The 19,357-nt window shown below is 42.4% G+C and overlaps 1 protein-coding gene across 9 annotated transcripts in view; it reads right to left on the bottom strand.

The window, feature by feature from the left end:
- Positions 1–6,074: 6,074 nt before the first annotated feature.
- CHST15 (carbohydrate sulfotransferase 15) overlaps positions 6,075–19,357 on the bottom strand; it is a 93,871-nt gene continuing 80,588 nt past the window's right edge. For all 9 annotated transcript variants that reach the window (XM_075935307.2, XM_075935306.2, XM_075935309.2 and 6 more), the window contains 2 exons: positions 13,571–13,718; positions 6,075–10,828 (listed from right to left, as the gene is read on the bottom strand). In XM_075935307.2, the coding sequence (XP_075791422.1) occupies positions 10,638–10,828; positions 13,571–13,718 (339 nt within the window). In that variant the 3' untranslated portion in view covers positions 6,075–10,637. The remainder of the gene's footprint in view (positions 10,829–13,570; positions 13,719–19,357) is intronic.

The raw sequence follows: 19,357 nt of genomic DNA, 5'->3' as shown, positions 1-19,357 counted from the left end.
GAATGGGCTCTCACCACTGGGCTAGATTCGATGCATGGCTAAAGTAAGGAATAGTTACAAGTGGGAATCAATCTAAGGATATGAAATGCTGTAGTTGAAAACGAGAGATAATGTTTTTTAATTGTCAATATTTAGACTACTGAAAATGTTGACAATTGAACAATCTGGTAAAAACAAAAGAAGGGAAAATATTATAAAATATTTTGATTTTTTCCACAAACCATTTGTTTGCAGTTTCAAAAATCTGAAAATGTTGAACCAGCTCAACTCTTTGCAAACAATAATCAATTGGGACTCTCAGTCCCCCAGGATGTCATCTTGGACAATGACAGGGACTGACCAACAAGTTTTAATTAAGTCTGTCACCTCAGACTTGCATTTCCCCTGAGAACTTTGCCCTTGAAATCCTGCTGGCTGGCTTTGACAAGGGGCTGGTAGTCTAAACAAATTCCATAAGAGCTGTTGCCACACTGCACCCCCTCTTTGACTCCAACCCCTTCCCATCAAACTTCAAACGCAATCCTGCCCCTTTCACTCTTCTATTCATTACTGAAATCTGTTTTAAAAGTGTGCAACTTCCAAAATATACTTCATTTAAAGAGAGCAGGTGTCTTAAACAATATTATTTTGTGACCCTATGAAGCATTGTTCACTAATAGCTCATCTATATTTTTCCTTAAAAGGTTGTCATGTACAGTAGTTCTCATATGCCACATGTGCCATGTGATAAGTTACCGCAGCAACTGCTACTTAGGTAACAAATAGCAGGCAGAAAGCTCTTGTCATTCACACATGTTCCTTCATACTTTTCTCCCTGAATTTTCCATTCCTGTTATGCATAACCAAAAGGTGACCACATACTGTGCCATATAAGGGGGGAAGGAATTGGTAAGTTTCAGGAAATAGTAAATTGTGCTTACAGCACATGGTCTTTGAACTTTTTTTCCCTTTGCTTCTGCAACCTGCAGGGAAAATAATAAAATGATCTATGCATAAATACAGGCCTGAGAGAACTGATGTTTTTCAATCTGACTACCAACATTCAAACTCAGATTTAATGCTACTATTAAGATGTTTATACATAGCAAGTTATAATCAGGGGCATCGTTTGCATGGGGCTGGAAGAGATGGCTGTTTCCCACCCAGACTTGAGGTTATTTCATCATTGCAAAGATTAGAAGTGCAAAAATGCCATGCATGTCTCATTTCTTCTCCAGTATGGTTTTGTTTACTTTGTTGCCTGAAGCCCCATGAATATACACAGGGCTCCAGAAATTCCTCTCCCTCCCCATCCCCCCAAACACCACCTGCCCTCCTGCAACAACTTTGAGACAGCCCAACAAGGCTGTGTTGTCAGTTACAGCGAAGGAAGCATTTCAAACTGAGTGACAGTCTAGTTAGAACATAGCTCTTCAGAATGACTGTTGGAAATCTTTTACACAGGAGAAGAGGTTTTGGTGTTTTGTAAAGTCAACCTTTCTAACGTCACTTAAAACGAGAGCTACTCACAACTTCTCACATAAGGCACAAACCAGTGAGCTGTGGCATTTTAGAGTGCTTACAATATTATGGGCCTGTTTCAAAGCCCTCCAAACTCAATGGAGATTCATGTTGACTTCAGGGAGGCTTGGACCAATCTGTAGAAACCTGACACTGCAGCTTTGCACCCACCGTCAGCTGCTGCCTCAGCCTAAATTAGCCCAAAGAGCCTGGCTAAGTTATGGTAACCTTCTTGGGCTGCCTTACAGGCTGCAGCACTGCTTGGAAACTTGCCAGCAGTGGGCTATGGCTCTGCTTCAGGCATGCCCCATGTATCTCATCACCTGCCCTAGCTTGCTGTCCCTTCCCCTGGGCATCTGAGAGAGCATTCTGAAGCTAGCCTTATGGCTGCCTTCAGCAGTGCCTGTGCAGGAGCTATCCTGCCATAGCTCATTGCAAAACTTGGAGAGTCCATCTGTGCTATTCCAACCCTGTTACCCAGAAGTATCCCCCCACACTGCAAAGTCCACAAGAACCCCTTGCCCCAGGGGATTAGCCTGTGTCTTTCCCTCAGCATCTCAACTGGTTTTATTTTGTTTTGCTTTGCCATGTCAAAAATGCCTAGCTCCCAAGAATAAGCGTTAACAGTGAAATATATTCTTGCCCTGGAAGCAAGAGGTTGAGGACCAAGTGCCTCCAGCGCTGCTGAAATGCATGTATCTCACTTCAACTCCTTGCCAAGGGTGTACCAGTGAAAGTAGCACTTGCTCTTACAAAATGTTTTTCCTGTGCATTTCACTAACTGAAGCATTACAAAAATTATACGTACTTTGCACAAGCAATAGTTTTTATTGTGTATATGGATACTAAAATCACAAAAAAAAAATCTCCTTCCTGTGAAGTGTGATATGGTGATTACTATTTGGAGCTCTTTAAAAAAATATTTCTGTTAATTGCAGCTTAGCATATACACTGCAGGATCCCAATTCTGTATGGCAGCTTTCAGCCTGGCTGTCCATTAACCTCCTGCCAGACAGACTTGACCAGTAATTACTTTAAATGCTTTGAAAATAGATTGACACAAAACAAGAATTTTCACCAAAGTCGATCATTAAAAATAGAGGTTCCCTGCAGAAGCTTCCAAGTGCGGAAATCAACTGAGGCCAGTATCTGTCAAGGGACTAAAGATGTGAGGCCTGATTCAGACTCATAATCTTTAAGGTCAAAAGCAACCATCCTGATAATCTAGGCTGACCTCCTGACCATCACAGGCCACAGAATTTCACCCATCCACTCCTGTAACAAGCTCATAACCTCTGGTGGATTAAAGTTCTCAACATTTTTATTTAATGGCTTCAAGTTACAGAAAACCCACCCTTCATTCTAGTTCAAACAAGCAAGTGACCTGTGCCATGCTCAACAGAAAAAGGTGATATTCTTCTACCCTTCACGGTCTCTGATTGGGGAAAATTCTTTCTGACACCACAATATGGTGGTGTTAGACCCTTAGCATTTGGTCAAGAACCACCAGCCTGATGGGAGAAAATTCTCTGTAGTATCTCAGAGCTCCCTTCAGCTAGTGTCCCATCTATGGTCATTGGAGATACTTGCTAATAGCAGTCCCAGATAGGCCATATGTTACTGGTAAAAACAAAAACAAAAAAAGGGAAAAGATTATAAAATATTTTGGGTTTTTTCCCACAAACTATTTGTTAGCAATTTCAAAAATCTGAACATTTTGAACCAGCTCAACTCTTTGCAAACAATAGTCAATTGGGACTCTCAGTCCCCCAAGATGTAGGTCATCTCAACTTGAACAAAGACAGGGACAATACAGGCAATGTTGTCGTACCATCTTCTCTGTAAACATATCCAGATCCATCATTAAACTAATGGAGTTCAATAAAGAACAATTTGTAAGACCTAGCAACATGGATTGCTAGTGGAAGTGTTAACAGGCTCCTTATCAGAGCTGGCTCTATGATGGTGTTGCTGGTGTATATATGTGGGCAGAGCTGGCACCGAGGTTTGTAGCAGGAGGCTTCTGGGTACACGTCTGGCTCTGTCAATCCCGAAAGCCTACCGACTGCTATGCTTACCTGCATGCCTCCAGCTTCCATCCCGGACACACCACACGATCCATTGTTTACATTCAAGCACTGAGGTACAACCGCATATGCTCCAACCCCTCAGAAAGAGACCTACACCTACAAGATCTTCAACAAGCATTCTGTAAACTACGATAGATTGACAGAGCCAGACGTGTACCCAGAAGCCTCCTGCTACGGGACAAGCCTAAGAAAGAAACCAACAGAACACCACTGGCCATCACCTACAGTCCTCAGCTAAAACCTCTCCAACGCATCATTAGTGATCTACAACCCATCCTGGACAACGATCCCTCACTTTCACAGGCCTTGGGAGGCAGGCCAGTCCTTGCCCACAGACAACCCACCAATCCGAAGCATTCTCACCAGCAACTACACACCGCACCATAATAACTCTAACTCAGGAACCAATCCTTGCAACAAACCTCGGTGCCAACTCTGCCCACATATATACACCAGCAACACCATCACAGGACCTAACCAGATCAGCCATACTGTCACTGGTTCATTCTCCTGCATATCTGCTAATGTAATATATGCCATTATGTGCCAACAATGCCCCACTGCTATATACATCGGCCAAACTGGACAGTCCCTATGTAAAAGAATCAATGGACACAAACCAGATATTAGGAATGGCAACATACAAAAACCTGTAGGGGAACACTTCAATCTTACTGGACACACAATTGCAGATCTAAAGGTAGCCATCTTGCAGCAAAAAAACGTCAGGACCAGACTTCAAAGAGAAGCTGCTGAGCTACAGTTCATCTTCAAGTTTGACACAATCAACTCTGGATTAAACAAAGACTGTGAATGGCTTGCTAACTACAAAAGCAGCTTCTCCTCTTTTGGAATTCACACCTCCAGATCAGCTACTAGAAGTGGGCCTCATCCTCTTTGATTGGATCCACCTCGTCATCTCCAGCCTGATTCTGGCCTGCATATTTATATCTGCCTCAGGAAATTTCCACTACCTGCATCTGACGAAATGGGTCTTTGCCCACGAAAGCTTATGCTCCTACACTTCACTTAGTCTATAAGGTGCCACAGGACTCCTCGCCGCTTTTACAGATTCAGACTAACCCGGCTACCCCTCTGATACTTTTCTGGAACAGATATTCCAAAAAAACTTCTTCTGAAAGAGAGCATTCACACTGCCAAAGCATGTTGAAAAAGCGGTCTACTTTTTTGAAAGATAGCATCCACATTGATTGGACGCTCTCTCACCCAGAACCAGTTCAGCCAGGGTTTTAGGTCACCAGTTGTTTCCGAGTGCTGTTGCCGAAGCCTAGCCAAGAGACACACTTGAAGGCACCTCCCTGGACAGCCGTTTTTCTGCTTCTGCTGCATGCTTGCCTACCTCTCCGAGGGATAGCAAAGCTCTTGCAGTGCCTGTTGTGGTTGCCCAGCCACACATACATGGAACTCCCCTCTGATTGCACAGGGGAACTCCAGGTGCTAGCTGCTGCCAGCGTCCAAGCTCCCACTGACATAACTGATGCTGGAACAAACTCCTTGTGTTCTTACGGGATCACATCCTATGTGTAAACACTGCTGCATAGTGAGTTTGGCTTGTGCTCACAGTAGAGTATACCAATGGAATCTTGGGACAAAGACCTGTGGTGTGGAAAGGCCACTGGAAAGAATTTTGTTGCAGCGTGCTGTGCCTTGCTGTGACCTCCTTGAAAGGGAACCACCCATGGATAAAAATGGACTTCGCTCGTCTCCCAGACATTATCTCCTGGCAGAGTTCCAAAGGAGCCTGAACTAAATTGTAAAGTTAGCTTTCCCCTCCCACCCCAGTGAAGAGCCACTGTGCAAACACTGCATGTCATTCACCAGTGCATGGGTCTCCATCATTGGAAGGATGTGCAATCTAAATCTTTCTGCACTAGTAAGGCTGAATTAAATCTCTTAAATGTTAAACATTATTGTATCAGAGACCTCATGAGAGTACTGTGAATTAGCAAATATAGCCCGTGGGTTGTCCATGTTTTTACCTACCATGCTTCCCCCCCACTCCCCGTGGGGTATATATGTCCGCGTCTTATGCAATTTGATTTTTACTCATATTACAAGAAGACAAGATCAACATAATAAAATCAGCATCACCAGATTCTTTTATGAAGGCAGCAGAAGTCTCTGCAGGTTACGTCCGTCCATGGGCATTCTAATATATTTTTTACACATGATAGAAAAACTGTGGGTAATACATGAGTGCATGTTATACTTGGATGCATGTTATATTCACTAATTTACAGTAATTAAACATGTTCTGTGCCTTTTCCAGCTCCTGCAAACACAGAGTTGAGAAATAAATTCCTGTTTTGCACACATTTGTGTAAAGAGAAATACTGATCCTTAGAGAAAATTGAAGTGGGTTCATTGGACAGTATTTCCCCCTTGTTGACCATAAGGTGGCACTGCAACATAAGTATTTTCTCTTAACTGTGATCCATATTTCAAACATCTTACAAGAGAGAGTCACATGGTACAGCGTTAATATTAAATATGCCTGTATTCGATTTACATGTTCCATCTATGTAAATCACATTCTGACACACAGTTTTGTCTTGTCTGGAGCTTTGCCTTTGTTGGGAATGGCATTAATTCTCGACAGGAAGACATTTTCAAAGCTGTAACAACTTAATTGTTTATTAAGCTGAAACATACAAGTCTCAACACTGGAATCAATAGACAGCAATGTATCATTTTTAATGTAAATAAGAAAGTTTGTTTATCTCAGAACAAGGCTTTTTTGTTGTGTGTTTACTTCATTTTTCCAACTGATCAAAAATTCTTAGATTTAATGTCGAGGATCTTACAGAAAACATATTTTGCATTCTCCTGCAGTTTGGCTGCACCATAATAAAAACATTTGGAAGTGTCCCTTTCATTAGTGACTCAGGAACCAGGCTTTCCTGATAGTTATGGCTTTCCTGATTACTATTATTTCAGGGGAGTAAGTGAAAACAGTAGGTGAGATATACATATTCCATTTTCTTCAAGTTGCAAAAAGCCACTGACACTTTGGCAAGCCTTAAAACACAGTATACTGAAAATACATACAAATTTTAAATTGTATGGAGTTGCTGGATGGTTCTGTGCTAGAGCAAATAGCACTATCACTTATGCTTTCCTCATCTGGTTTACCTCTTAGAATCCAACCCCCCATCCACAGTGTCAGAAAGTTACCATCCTTGAATTAGTGTCCAGCAGAGGAACAAAGAGTGAATTATCTCGGGAACTGAACTATTCATCTTCTGACCCATAGCGGCTTCTTGCCAAGTCAGGCTTCAAGTCCCTGGATAGGCAACGCCAGGAAGCTGGTATGATTCCACCCATAGTTTACTTGTTCTCTGGTGAAAAAGACAGGGTTTGGATCTCGAGAACCGTCAGTCTGGCATCTTTGAAGAACACTAATTTACCAAATGCTATTCTATGGGGAGAGACACTAGTCTCATATTTTCTTTTTCAGTCCTGGGAACAAACAGTGAATTCAGCACATAAATGGAAAAGTCCCACTTCATCGACCTGCTCCTACTGTTTTACCATGTGATATCACAATCTTATGTGATGCTGTTCTAATTTGTGATGTCACTTTTAGGCGGTACCTGAAGAGATGGGGCAATAAAATCAGCCTAGCTTCCATTTTCCTAGTTACTACAGTAACCTGAGAAATCATAAATGACCATTATTAGCATTTGATAAAGTACACAGTTTGCTGGAGTACAGCAGTACATCTTCAGTGTTGCTTTAGGACATAAAATCATGAACAAATGCATGATGATAACCTTAAAACATCCTAGCTTTTCTCAGATTCCTACTGGGACATTTTTCATTTTTACATTTAAAAAAGGCACACTTCAACAGAGACCCAGTCTGTGTACATTTAGCAGTCCTTCTTTTGAGCACAAATGAAATCTGATCTTTTCAAATCTTCATCTATTTTCAGAGTATGCTAGTTTTTCCTTTTCCCATTTTTGAATCAATAATCTTTGTACCAATTACCAGCTGGTATCTTTCCCATACGCTGCTGTACATGATCTGGCTGCGACCCAAGAGGTCTCTGGCTGTAGTCCCATTATTGTCCACACGAGAGTAGGCAATATCCACACAAAGTCAGGGTGCTGTGGGAAATAATGTTGGTGAACAAGTAGCGTCGGTTCTTCTGATCAATGGGTTACAACTGAACAATGCCTCAACATGGTGCTGGGGGCAAATAAGACTTACTACAAAGGTTGTGATCACTAAAGGTTAGGCTGTGATTTGGACTATGGCCCACAGCTGGGACTAGGGCAGGAAGTCCAGAAGGCAGCAATACCCAGAGACAGATGGCAGTCAGTTGGGATACAGAAGGGAGTGACCCAGAGAAGCTTAGTTGAGGCTGACACAAGATACCAGAGGGTGAGCGGAGCTGAACCAGCCTGCCAGGTAGGAACCCAGTAGAGCAGGAATGTTCGGGTTGCTTTTCCCCAGCCAGGAACTGTATCCATTCTGTCTGTAGAGCTGCTGCCTGGAATCTGAACCCACGAGGAAGAGCTGCTGTTTGTGGACTGGACCCACGAAGTTGAGTTCCCACCAACTGTATCCATTAGGTAAAGCTGCTGCTTGTGACCTGCACCCACTAGATGAGGTTGTCACCAGAGATGAACCATTGGGTATAACAGCCACCAGGAGCCCTAACCACTAGTGGAAGTCATTGCCTCTTGCCCAAAATCCCTTTTACAACCACTGAATTCAAAGGAACTAATCATGTGAGCTAGCACTGCTCAGCATAGATGAATGTTGTACAGTCCAGTTCAATACAGTTTGGTCATGTAGTCATTCCTGATACAAAGTGCTAAAAACAATATCTTTGCACTGGTAAATTTTGTACCACCAGTGCAAGATCTGTGCTATTGACAAATGAATGAAAACTAGTGAAAAATCTAATTTGGTACCATGAACTCTCCAAGAAAAATGCTTTTTGTAGTTTTCATCTGCCTTTCTGACAACAGATTACTGACTCTGATATACAATAGGACTGACAACATTGTTCAATGTAAAATAATAGTTGTTGAAAATAGACCTATTTAGACCTATGTCTGTTCATACATTATTTCAGCAAATATGTCAAATATTCATAAATATTCACTGAATAGTTCTCATAAACAATTTTGAATATATGTTTATAACCTATTTTTTCCTGACCTAAACAAGAGGTCTGTGTAGACTTGAAAACTTGTCTCTTTCACCACCAGAAGTCAGTACAATAGAACATACTAGCTCTCCTAATTTGCCTCTGTAAACTATTAACATTTGTGGTATGAGAATGGGTCACCTGCATCTCATGGTATTGTTTCTGTTCCCTAATTATTCGATGAATGAATCTTTTTAAACAGGAGATTTGCCAATAGTGACTACGCAGTGATGAACTTCTGGCATGAATTTTCACATGAAGAATCATTGGTGAAATGTTCAGGTTTTGTGAACAAAGGAGGATTGGTACATAATAAATAATATGACCCCACAAACAGCAATGCAGTGAAGTCAGTACAATTATTTGCTAATATATTTACACATCTGGTTTTTTGTTATTATTATTCAGCCAGCTCTACTATGGACACAGGCACAAGATCAGAATGACAGTATTAAAAAATAAGGGCACAATATACTGGTTAGAACCGGTTCTTTGGACTTTGGTGCATCAGCTTTAGTTGATCCAGTTTGGATGCACTTCAGTGAAGACATCATCCTAGCCCTTGAGAAGGAACTATACTAAAAGAAGTGATTTTGACTATCATCCACTGTGATTATTTAAAAATCAGCTTTACAGTTAGAATATGCTGGGCCAAATTCTTCCTTCACTGAGGCTATGTGAGTATAACTGAAAGGTGAATGTAGTTTGCCGTATTTTAAATAAAAAGCATGAAATATTGCACAGCTGAACTTGCTTTGGACTAGATGCATACAAATGGCCTCAGCAGGGAAACAAGGAATGTGTGAAACTTCAATCAGTTTATCTGCATCTATCCTACAAGAATGAAAAGCATTATACTGCAATGCATGATACTGTATGGTACCAGTATATACATTTAATGATTAGGTTTTTAAATAGTTTCATAAATTCAACATGTGTCTTTATAATGGAATATTACATAGTAATGCATGTAGGGCCTGATCTAAATCCCACTGAAATAAGACTTCCACTGACATCAATGGAGTTAATTATCAGACCCATTATTGGTTTCTTGAGAAAATATGTATGTGAATGAATTTTACATATCTGATTTTAAATAAATAACAGTTTAAAAAAATCAAATGGAAACTTGTAAATATGTTACTCTATATATACTCTACGTATAGCTTTTTCTTTAAGTTTATATTTTCCAGTTACTCATTCTTGCACTGAATATACAATTCTTCTCTTACTGCAAACTGTAAAATACTAGAAGAATTAATTAGGTTTGGGAATTTACCTAATTGCAGTCAGACACTGTATAGTCACTTGGTTATGCTTTTATATATCAAATTAATTAATTAATGTAAAGCAATAGTTTTAATCTGGGTGAACAGATTCCAAGCTATGTGTTGATGCACTGCAGTATTAAAACAGAATTTTGTATTCAATTCAAGTAAATGTTTTCGTGGCTAATGGATATATTTGATTTCTTTGGAAAGAGCGAGGGAAGAACATACCTTGAAAGTGATGACATAAGTGAAGTTTTAAGAGATCAATGCTAATTATGTATTGTACTGTTTTAGAGAAGATTAAACTTCGAAACCACAGCCAGATGGTGTAAAATAACTCCTTCATTCCAATTTTATTTCCACACTACTCTGTTGCTGGGGGGAAAGAAATGGATAAGCATAATGTTTTACAGACTCACAAGGAAAATGTGGTTTAGCTTCCGTGAAATATTGTACACTAAAGAAAGAGAACTCTCATCTCATTAGATCTGCTTTTTCTTGGAATGGATAAAATGTAAATATGTGCACACAAAAATAGACTTTAAAAAATAAAAACTCCTTAAAGAACTGTATTTGTGTAAGTGAATTTACATATTATGTCTTTTTCCATAAAAATGCATCATCAAAAAGAACTTGTGCCAGTTTTGTATTAAAAGGCCTATAGAAGTCTCTTAGGATCGCCTTTGTTGTTGGTAACATGGGTCCCAGATTTCGGTCCTCAGGCCGTCTAGTGTTTGATGCAGGACTCTTTGTAATTAGAGCTTCTTGTTTCTCACTTATAGGCCCTGCATTGAACAGAAAACTATTTTAATGTATTTTTTCTCAAAATATTCATATTAAAGAATGTAATTGGCTAAGTGAATAGGTTTGTCAAGAAAAGATTAATGGAATTTTTTTAGCAGTGGTTATGTCCCAGAATTAAGGATGTTAAGGTGCAGGTAACTGACTAATCGTATAGTCGATACAATTTGTATAAACTACACAATTAGTCAATAAGGCAGGCCTGGGCAAAGTACAGCCCATGGGCCACATCTGGCCCACCAACCCATCAGACCTGACCTGAGGACGCAGCAGAGCACCCCAGGCAGGCTCCCTGCTCGCCTTGCCCCACCCGCATGCCGCTCAGAAAAGCGGCTGCCAGGCCGTTTCTCTTTTGCAACTGTGAGCCCGGGCAGGGGGTGGGCAGGCGGGAAACTAAGACTTCAGGGGCTGCCCGCACCCCCAGCACACCCATTGGCTAGTTTCCGACAAGAAGCTGGCCAATGGAAGTTGCCTGTTTGAATAACAGGCAGCACATGAAGCATCACTCCTCACTCCCCTCTGGCTCATAGTTATTCACACATGCACCCAACTCCTGCAACCTGTACAGAGGTGGAGCAGGCAGACAAGCTGCCTCAGAAACATGCTGGTCTGCTAGCCATGAATTACCCTGGGAAATCTCCTGGCCAGAGCCTGCCTCTGTCACCTTAGCCCCTCCCTTCCCCAACCTTCTGCCCCCCACTCCACATAACCCAAACCTCTGCCCCCCCTCCTGTACCAATATCCCCTCCCAGATTCAGCACCCCGATCCTTGTCCCAGATCACAATTCCCTCCTGCCTTAGGTCCCGGACCAGTGTGAGCCAGGACAGAGCCGGGATCACTGTGGATCCGCATTTTAAATGTAGTAAGAGCCACCTGGCTCTTACTATGTTTAAAATGCAGAACTGCAGCAGTCCCAGGTCCAGCAGACCCTGTTCACAGCAGCCTGGGCTGGCCACAGGCAGAGGCTGCCCTTGCAGCAGCCCCTATCCATGGTCAGACCTGGCTGCTGCGAACAGAGGCTGCTCCAGCAGCAGCCCCTGTCCACGAGGGGGGCCCAGCTTTGAGGCAGCAGTGGGGCAGAGGGGAAGCGGCACCAGGGAGACAGTGCTGGGGGAGAATCAGCTTTTAAGCCAGCTCCCGTCAGCATTGCCTTCTGTTTCACTCCCCCCCCCCCTTTCTGCCTCTCATGAAAAGGCAGCAAGGGGGGGAAGCAAGTAGTCAAGCTGCCAACTCAACTACTCGCTTTCATCCCTATCCAGAATATTGTCTATGGGTTTAGTTTAGAAAAATAAATTACAATTTGAATACATGGAAATACTTTGTTTTCCTTTCATATCAATGAATCATCTGTGCTATAAGTAAATATATATCATGCCTAGAGGTAGAGCTTTTGTTTCAGGAAACAAGTATTACAGTAAAAATAACCATTAATGTGCAGGAAAAACTTAAAAAACAACTAATAGTCTAGTAGCACTTTCAAGATTAACAACACATGTAGATGTTATCATGAGCTTTCATGGACACCATTTGTTGCTGTTTAAGGTTCTCCTGATACAGACTAACGCGGCAACCCCTCTGAAGCTATTGAACATGAATGTGCATTCTTTGGTAACAATTATTTCATTTTATTTCCTGGTCTTTGTTATTTTAGGAAGGAGCCACCTGATACCTTTTAAAGTGAAGTTCACCTACTCAAACAGTGCAGCACTTATATCTGACTTCATCCCTCTTTAAGGACTTCAATGGGTTAGAAGTGGTGCATAGGTGCTATGAGGACTGTTAATGCAAGAGCCAATCTTCTCTCTCCTGAATCGTACTTAAGCATTCTGCTACCACTGGCCTCTTTCAATGCAACATGGATGGGAGAAACCAGGGCTCAGGTTAAATTCAATTACTTAGTCCAATATTTTGATTCAACTCAGTTAATTTGCAAACATATACTCCTCCTCCCCCTAACAAATAGGAGGCACCATTCTTTCTGCAGTGTTGTTCTGATGATTAGCTATACGTGTCTCAGTAAATGACAGCCAAAACATATTCTCCCAATACTAGAAATGCTGCTTTTTATATTAGATTTTGGATTGGCTTATCTAGCAGTGAAACGCATCATTTAGAGAGCTTGGGCCTGCTCTTGCTTCTGGCTCCAGTCCATCACAAAAACTCGCACTGACATCAAGAGAAGTAGTATCGGCCCTAACTAGGGATGTTAATGGTTAGCAGGTGAGGCTTACCAGTTACTGGATAACCAGAGGGACTGGAGCAACCCTCCACCCACGGCAGGCCCAACCCCGGTGTGCCGTGGATGAGACACTCCAACACAGCCAAAGCAGCCCCATCTGCAACAAAGGAGTCACTCCAGCTCATCCACAGCAGGAGGGGTGAGGGAAGCCACTCCAGCCCTAATTAAATGGGATTTTACACTCTGAGCCCTAACTGCTAAACACATGCATGGAGTACTGTGTTTCTGATTTTTTAATATAGTTTTTAATTCTTTATAAACTCTCTTGCACTGTCTTTACTCAGCCAAAACTCCCATTGAAAACAACAGGCACTTTGGAGTGCTGCCCCCTGCAAAAAAAAAAAAAAACTTGCTTGAGTTAGGACAGTACAATTTGCCCTTCTATCCACACAGTTTCACATTTTGAATCTCTCTCCATAAGCATTAATAATCCAGAAAGTAAATGTGATTTTTGCACTTCACTCAAACCAGCTAGACGATGCCTACCTAAATCCAGAAACTGGAACACCATGTGCATGGTGTATTTAACATTGGAGGCATGATCCTCTAAACGGAGAACTAGTATTTGATCTTTGTCAAAAACAGTCAGCCAGTCCAAGAGATACACAACATAAAGGCCAACCTGTAGCCTTACCTACAAAAAAACAAACAAAAGGAGGTGAGTTAATTCATTTATACTGTCTTGTATCAAAATCAATGAATATTCATTCCACTGTTCTCTATGAGAAGAAAAATCTATTTTGGATTTGATCTAGAAGACTTTTAAAATACAGTAAGATGCCTACAACATTTTAAACTTGATTATGTCGCTCTTATGCATGGAGTTGTCTATTGAGTTCAGTGGGGCTACTTACATAGTTAAATCCTTCCACACTGGACCCCTATATTTGTAAATTATGTCTCAATTTAGTAAGGGCCTGAGCCTGTGTGCTTAGGCTCCAGTACTGCTAAGTGCAGAGCGCTCTGACCTTCAACCATTGAACAGAATAGGCATTCATGCAGGTATTTCAAGCTAGACATATAGCTGAGTACATTCACTTTCACTAGAGTCTAAAGGCACAGGAGTCCGCACAATGGTAGCTGAAAGCACTCAGCACCTTTTAAATGTGTCTTATAAACCTTATGATATATTGGGGTTACAATTTATTCCTCTATTTTATCAAAAATGCATTCTGTCAGGATACTCACAATATCTGCACCTAGGGTTGCCAGGTGTCTGGTATTGTACCGGACCAGTCCAGTATTTGTGAGCTTTGTCCGGTAAAAAAAGAAAATCAGAAAATACTGGACATGTGCAATGTCCGGTATTTTCTGATTTTTCCGGCTGCACACCGGACGGAAGCCTGGCGTGGGCCAGGGAAGCAGTTGGAAGTCCCAGCTGGGAGGCGGGGCCACGATTGCTGCCGGGAGCTCTCAGTCGGTTGAGTGTAAGGAGGAGGAGAAGCCTCCTCCTCACTCGTGCGTCGCCGAGAGCCTGCACGGGACAGGCAGCAAGTCCCGAGGTCAGTCCCACTCCCCGCCGGGCAATTTGCTCCCCCTTCCCTTCCCAGCCGGCTGTTTCTCCCTCACTTCCCCTCCCTCGCTTCCCTGGCCAGCCCCCCTGCACCCTCCCCAGCTCCGCTTCCCGCTGGCCCGTTCCTCTTCCTGATCTCCCCAGCCAGCGCCATTGCACACCCCCCCCCCCACTGCCAGCTCTGCTTCCCGACCACCCTTCCTCCCAGCCAGCGCTGCTGCCCCCCCCAGCTCTGCTTCCCATGCCCCCTTATTCCCAGCCAGCCCCCCACCGGATATCCTGCAGACAGCCCCGTTCTGCCTGACCCCCCCCCCCCCCAACCAGCCCTGCTTCCCGTTGGCCCCCCATCTTCCCTGGCCAGACCCGTTCCCCCCGCTTCCCCCCATTAGCTGTTTCCAGGGCCCCCCTTCCTGGCCAGCACTGCTTCCTTCCTGTCTGGTCCTCCTCCCCGCCCCCTCCCCCCCCTCCCGATGAAGCATGTCTGGGTTTTTGTTTGTTTTTAAATGACTACCTGGTAACCCCTAGCAGTGATCCAGGTCCTTGGAGTCCCCCCCCCCCCCACACCTTTTTTTTTCCTTCAACAAAATTTTTTCCCGGTGTTTTTTCTTGGGGGGGGTTGGGATGTTCAGTGTTTTTGTTTCAGCCATCTGGTAATCCTATCTGCACCATCCTTAAACTGTTGGACTACTGCACAGAATGGCATGAATTGCTATGGTACACCCCTCAGGTTTTCAAACCAGTTAGAGTGTGAAGAGATAATCAGTTAAGTTTTGCTTTATGAAGATCAATCCTGAATAGTTCCGCCTGACAGATTCTGCCTCACAAATATCCAGAAGGAAAAAGTCACCAATGTTATCTTAAAATGAAGAAAGCAGAGGATTTCTGTACTATTAAATCATACTCCTGTCAGTCAATAATAATAATTCCTAGAGAACCAAATAGATGGTCAGATACTAAAATTAGGGGCATTGAAAAATACCTTGATAGACTTAGCAGTACACCATCTAACAGTTAGTCTCTAAGGGTATGTCTACACTTGCACCCTCTTTCAAAGAGAGGGATGCAAATGAAGACATTCGAAATTGCAAATGAAGCCAGGATTTAATATCCCGTGCTTCATTTGCATATTCGCGTTATGGCGCTATTTTGAAATAACAGACGCTGTTAAGACGCGGTTATTTCGAGAGAAAATCCTTCTCTTGAAATAACCCTTATTCCTCATACAATGAGGTTTACTAGTTATTTCAACAGAAGGGTTTTCTCTCGAAATAACCGCATCTTAACAGCGTCTATTATTTCAAAATAATCCTATTTCAAAATAGCGTCATAACGCAAATATGCAAATTAATTGTGGAATATTTAAATCCCGGCTTCATTTGCAATTTCGAATGTCTTCATTTGCATCCCTCTCTCAAAAGAGGGTGCAAATGTAGACATACCCTAACTGTTCAACAGAAGACCTATAGGCTACATCTACACAGGCACCCTTTTCCGGAAATGCTTAAAACGGAACAGTTTTCCATTATAAGTATTTCTGGAAAAAGCGCGTCTACATTCGCAGGATGCTTTTCCGGACAAGCACTTTTTCCGGAAAAGCGTCCGTGGCCAATGTAGACACGCTTTTCCAGAAAAAAGCCCCGATCGTCATTTTCGCGATCGGGGCTTTTTTGCGGAAAAGAAATCTCTGCTGTCTACACTGGCCCTTTTCCAGAACAGTTTTTCCAGAAAAGGACTTTTGCCTGAACAGGAGCAGCATAGTTTTTCCGGAAAAACACTGACAATTTTACAGTAGATCGTCATTACTTTTCCGGAAAAGCAAGCAGCCAGTGTAGACAGCTGGCAAGTTATTCCGGAAAAGCAGTTGCTTTTCCGGAATAAGTGGCCCAGTGTAGACACAGCCATTCTGTATTATACTATAGAGGAAAATATGATCATTCTCTTTTGTGTCAAGGGCCAAATTTTTAGTCTGGCCTTAATCAGGTCTCAATTTTTTGCATAATTTTGCACAATAATTTAAGGGTTTAAACAAACATTTAAAGGTGCAGACTAGGCTTCTTAAAACCCCAAGTGCTTGTTTGGGCTTATGTGTTGGTTTTTTATAATCATTCTTTCAGACACAGAAACAGAAGAATGTGAAAATGTGGCCTCAGGTGCCTTTGATAAGATAAATTTGGTACATCTCGGAGTCATATTCAGTACAGACTTGACAAAAGCAGACAACAAAGTCTTGTGCTCTTTTAGTTTGACTTCTGTAATGGCAGTTATGGCCTAAGTATTGCTGAAAGAATGAATGTTTTGAATCATTACTATCGAAAATTGAGAGCTTTTTAAAATTAATCTATAAAACAACTTACACATCAATAAACAACATGAAACCATTTAAAAAGACCCACTTTGCTGTCTCAGTTGCCAGAAAAGCACAAAAGGAACATTAATCCTATCCTCCAACAATTGTCAGAATATTATTAAATTAAAATTCCAACTCAAGAACACAAACAGAATATTTTGGTTTCTACTTTTATGAGATGACAACAAGCAGAGAAACTAATCTATGCAATCTGACTCAAAGTCTATTCAAACTGAAAAAATCAAGTTTCCAAAGCAGCCTCTGCATGTGCACTTTCAAAACTGCAGATCTACATTTTTTGGTATTTAAATATTAATTCCTGAGTTTTTGCATGGCAAACAACTTTTGATTTGCATTAAAGTAGCTACAGGTTGAACCTCCTATATCCGGGACTCCCTGGCAACATCTGTGATCCGGAAGGATCACAGATGTTGCTGGACCAGTGATCCCCGGCACCTGGAAGTGTGAGCTGGTCAGGAGTCCAGCGGTGGGGAGCACTGCCATCAGAACTGGACAGCCTTGTTCTGGGAAGCCCTAGCTGGTCTCAGCACAGCGGTGCAGCTGCAGAGCCCCAACCCCATGCAGCACAGTGGTGTAGCCGTGGCACCCCAACTCAGTGTGGCACAGACGCAGAGCATCAACCTGGAGCGGCACAGAGGGGCAGCTGTGGAGCCCCAACCATGGGAAGCCCTGGCCAGGTGGGAAAAAAGCAAGGCAGCTACAGAGCCCCGTTCATGGAAAGCCCCAGCTAGGTGGGACAGAAGCAGAGCCGTGGCAGCTGGGGAGCTCCGTCTCCAGAGAGCCCCAGCTGGCTGGCAGCAGCGGGCCAGAGCCAAGCCAAAGCCCTTTAGCAGCAGGGCTGGAGCGAAGCCACCCGGAGGGAGGGGCGGTGTCCTGGAAGGTCAGCGGCAGAGGAATTCCCCTAATCCAGCAAGCCTTCATTTGGGATGGTTCAGATCCCCAGGATGCTGGACCAGGGAAGTCCAATCTGTATTTTGCATATGCAAAACAGTCTTTGAGCAGAGAGATTTAGAAATCGTGATTCAAAAGGTCTCGCTACAAACTTAGTCTTTATTTTTGGCTCAGATTTTATGTGGAATATTTTCTGAGTAAACAGTGCCCACAGTTTATTAACTGCTTGTTATTATTTATACCGCAGTAGTGCCCAGAGGCACATTCATTATCATTATGATCCACTATGTCAGGTAACGAACAAACATTCAGTAGAAGACCGTTCCTTTCCCAAAAATTAATTATGGTTATCTTAAAAGCTGCAACCTGACATCAGTCTTGGGTTGCTTGGGTAACCTATATAACAAAATCCCTTATGTATGTATTGTATAGAATGGAAACATGTAGGGCAAGCTTCCCTCCACACAAGACATTATATGTGAATGCTATGAGCTCTAAATAATTTATTTTAATTATTAGCCTCACACATATTGCACTATTGCAGGATAAGGGCTAAATTAAGCTAGACACTGTACAATCATACAGCAAATCATCTCCATGTATTCCTCACCTTTATTCCTCTATCTCCCAACAGAACGGTACTGGGCAAGTGAAAGCCCAGTATCGGTTGTATAATGTAGGCTGGGATGCTGGATTTTATAGCATTTTTTTCTACACAAAAAACTCAAGTCTGTGTATGTCTCTCTCTCAGGTGCCACAGGACTACTCATTGAACTCAAACAGAAACTCATTGAACACTTCATCCAGAAAGAAGAACTTCAGATGTAAAGTCCCCGTTTTGCTCAGGATAGTCGTCTTCACTTCTCTTGGGACCTCTGAAAAAACGACATGATACACAAGCCTGTGTTTTCCCCCTATTGTTCCAAAACAAATTCCCCTTTTCAGGAAAGTCACTTGCTTTTTTTCCTATAAATTATGCAGTACAACTGAGCATTTTCCCAAGAATCCTCTGCAAATGCAGCCTCTCCCATTTGAGTTTAACACCTCTAGCTCTCCTTCCCTTTCCTTGCTTTCTATATTTTCTATTGATGGTAACTGAAGATAAACTGATGTATGCCCTTTCTCTGTACAGAGGATTACCTATCAGCAGACGCAGTCACTATAGTACTTGCTTTTCTTTTAGGAATACTGCTGTAGTCACACAACATACAGTGTCATAGAAAAAAATTCTACTCTTTCAATATATAACAAAATACACATATATAGACTGTGTCAGATATGCTTGCGAGGAAGCTGAAAAGTCCATTCATGAGTCTGGCTAGTGTTCCATGCTTTTTTAAGGATGCCCACTGGTAGCTGTCTGGACAGCTAAATGATCTCAGAAGAAAGAACAAGGAGTTAATTTTCAGAAGTACTTTCTTCAAGGTGCTAAGACAAGGAATAAACTGTGGGACAAATATTGACTTCTGGGTACCTGGGGGAATAAGAAGTTGTGAGCAAT

This window comes from Pelodiscus sinensis, chromosome 8, assembly GCF_052426305.1.
Source record: "Pelodiscus sinensis isolate ZL-2025 chromosome 8, ASM5242630v1, whole genome shotgun sequence".
NCBI lineage: Eukaryota > Metazoa > Chordata > Testudines > Trionychidae > Pelodiscus > Pelodiscus sinensis.
The sequence above is the reverse complement of the archived record's forward strand: the minus strand, read 5'-3'. Positions and strand labels throughout refer to the sequence as shown.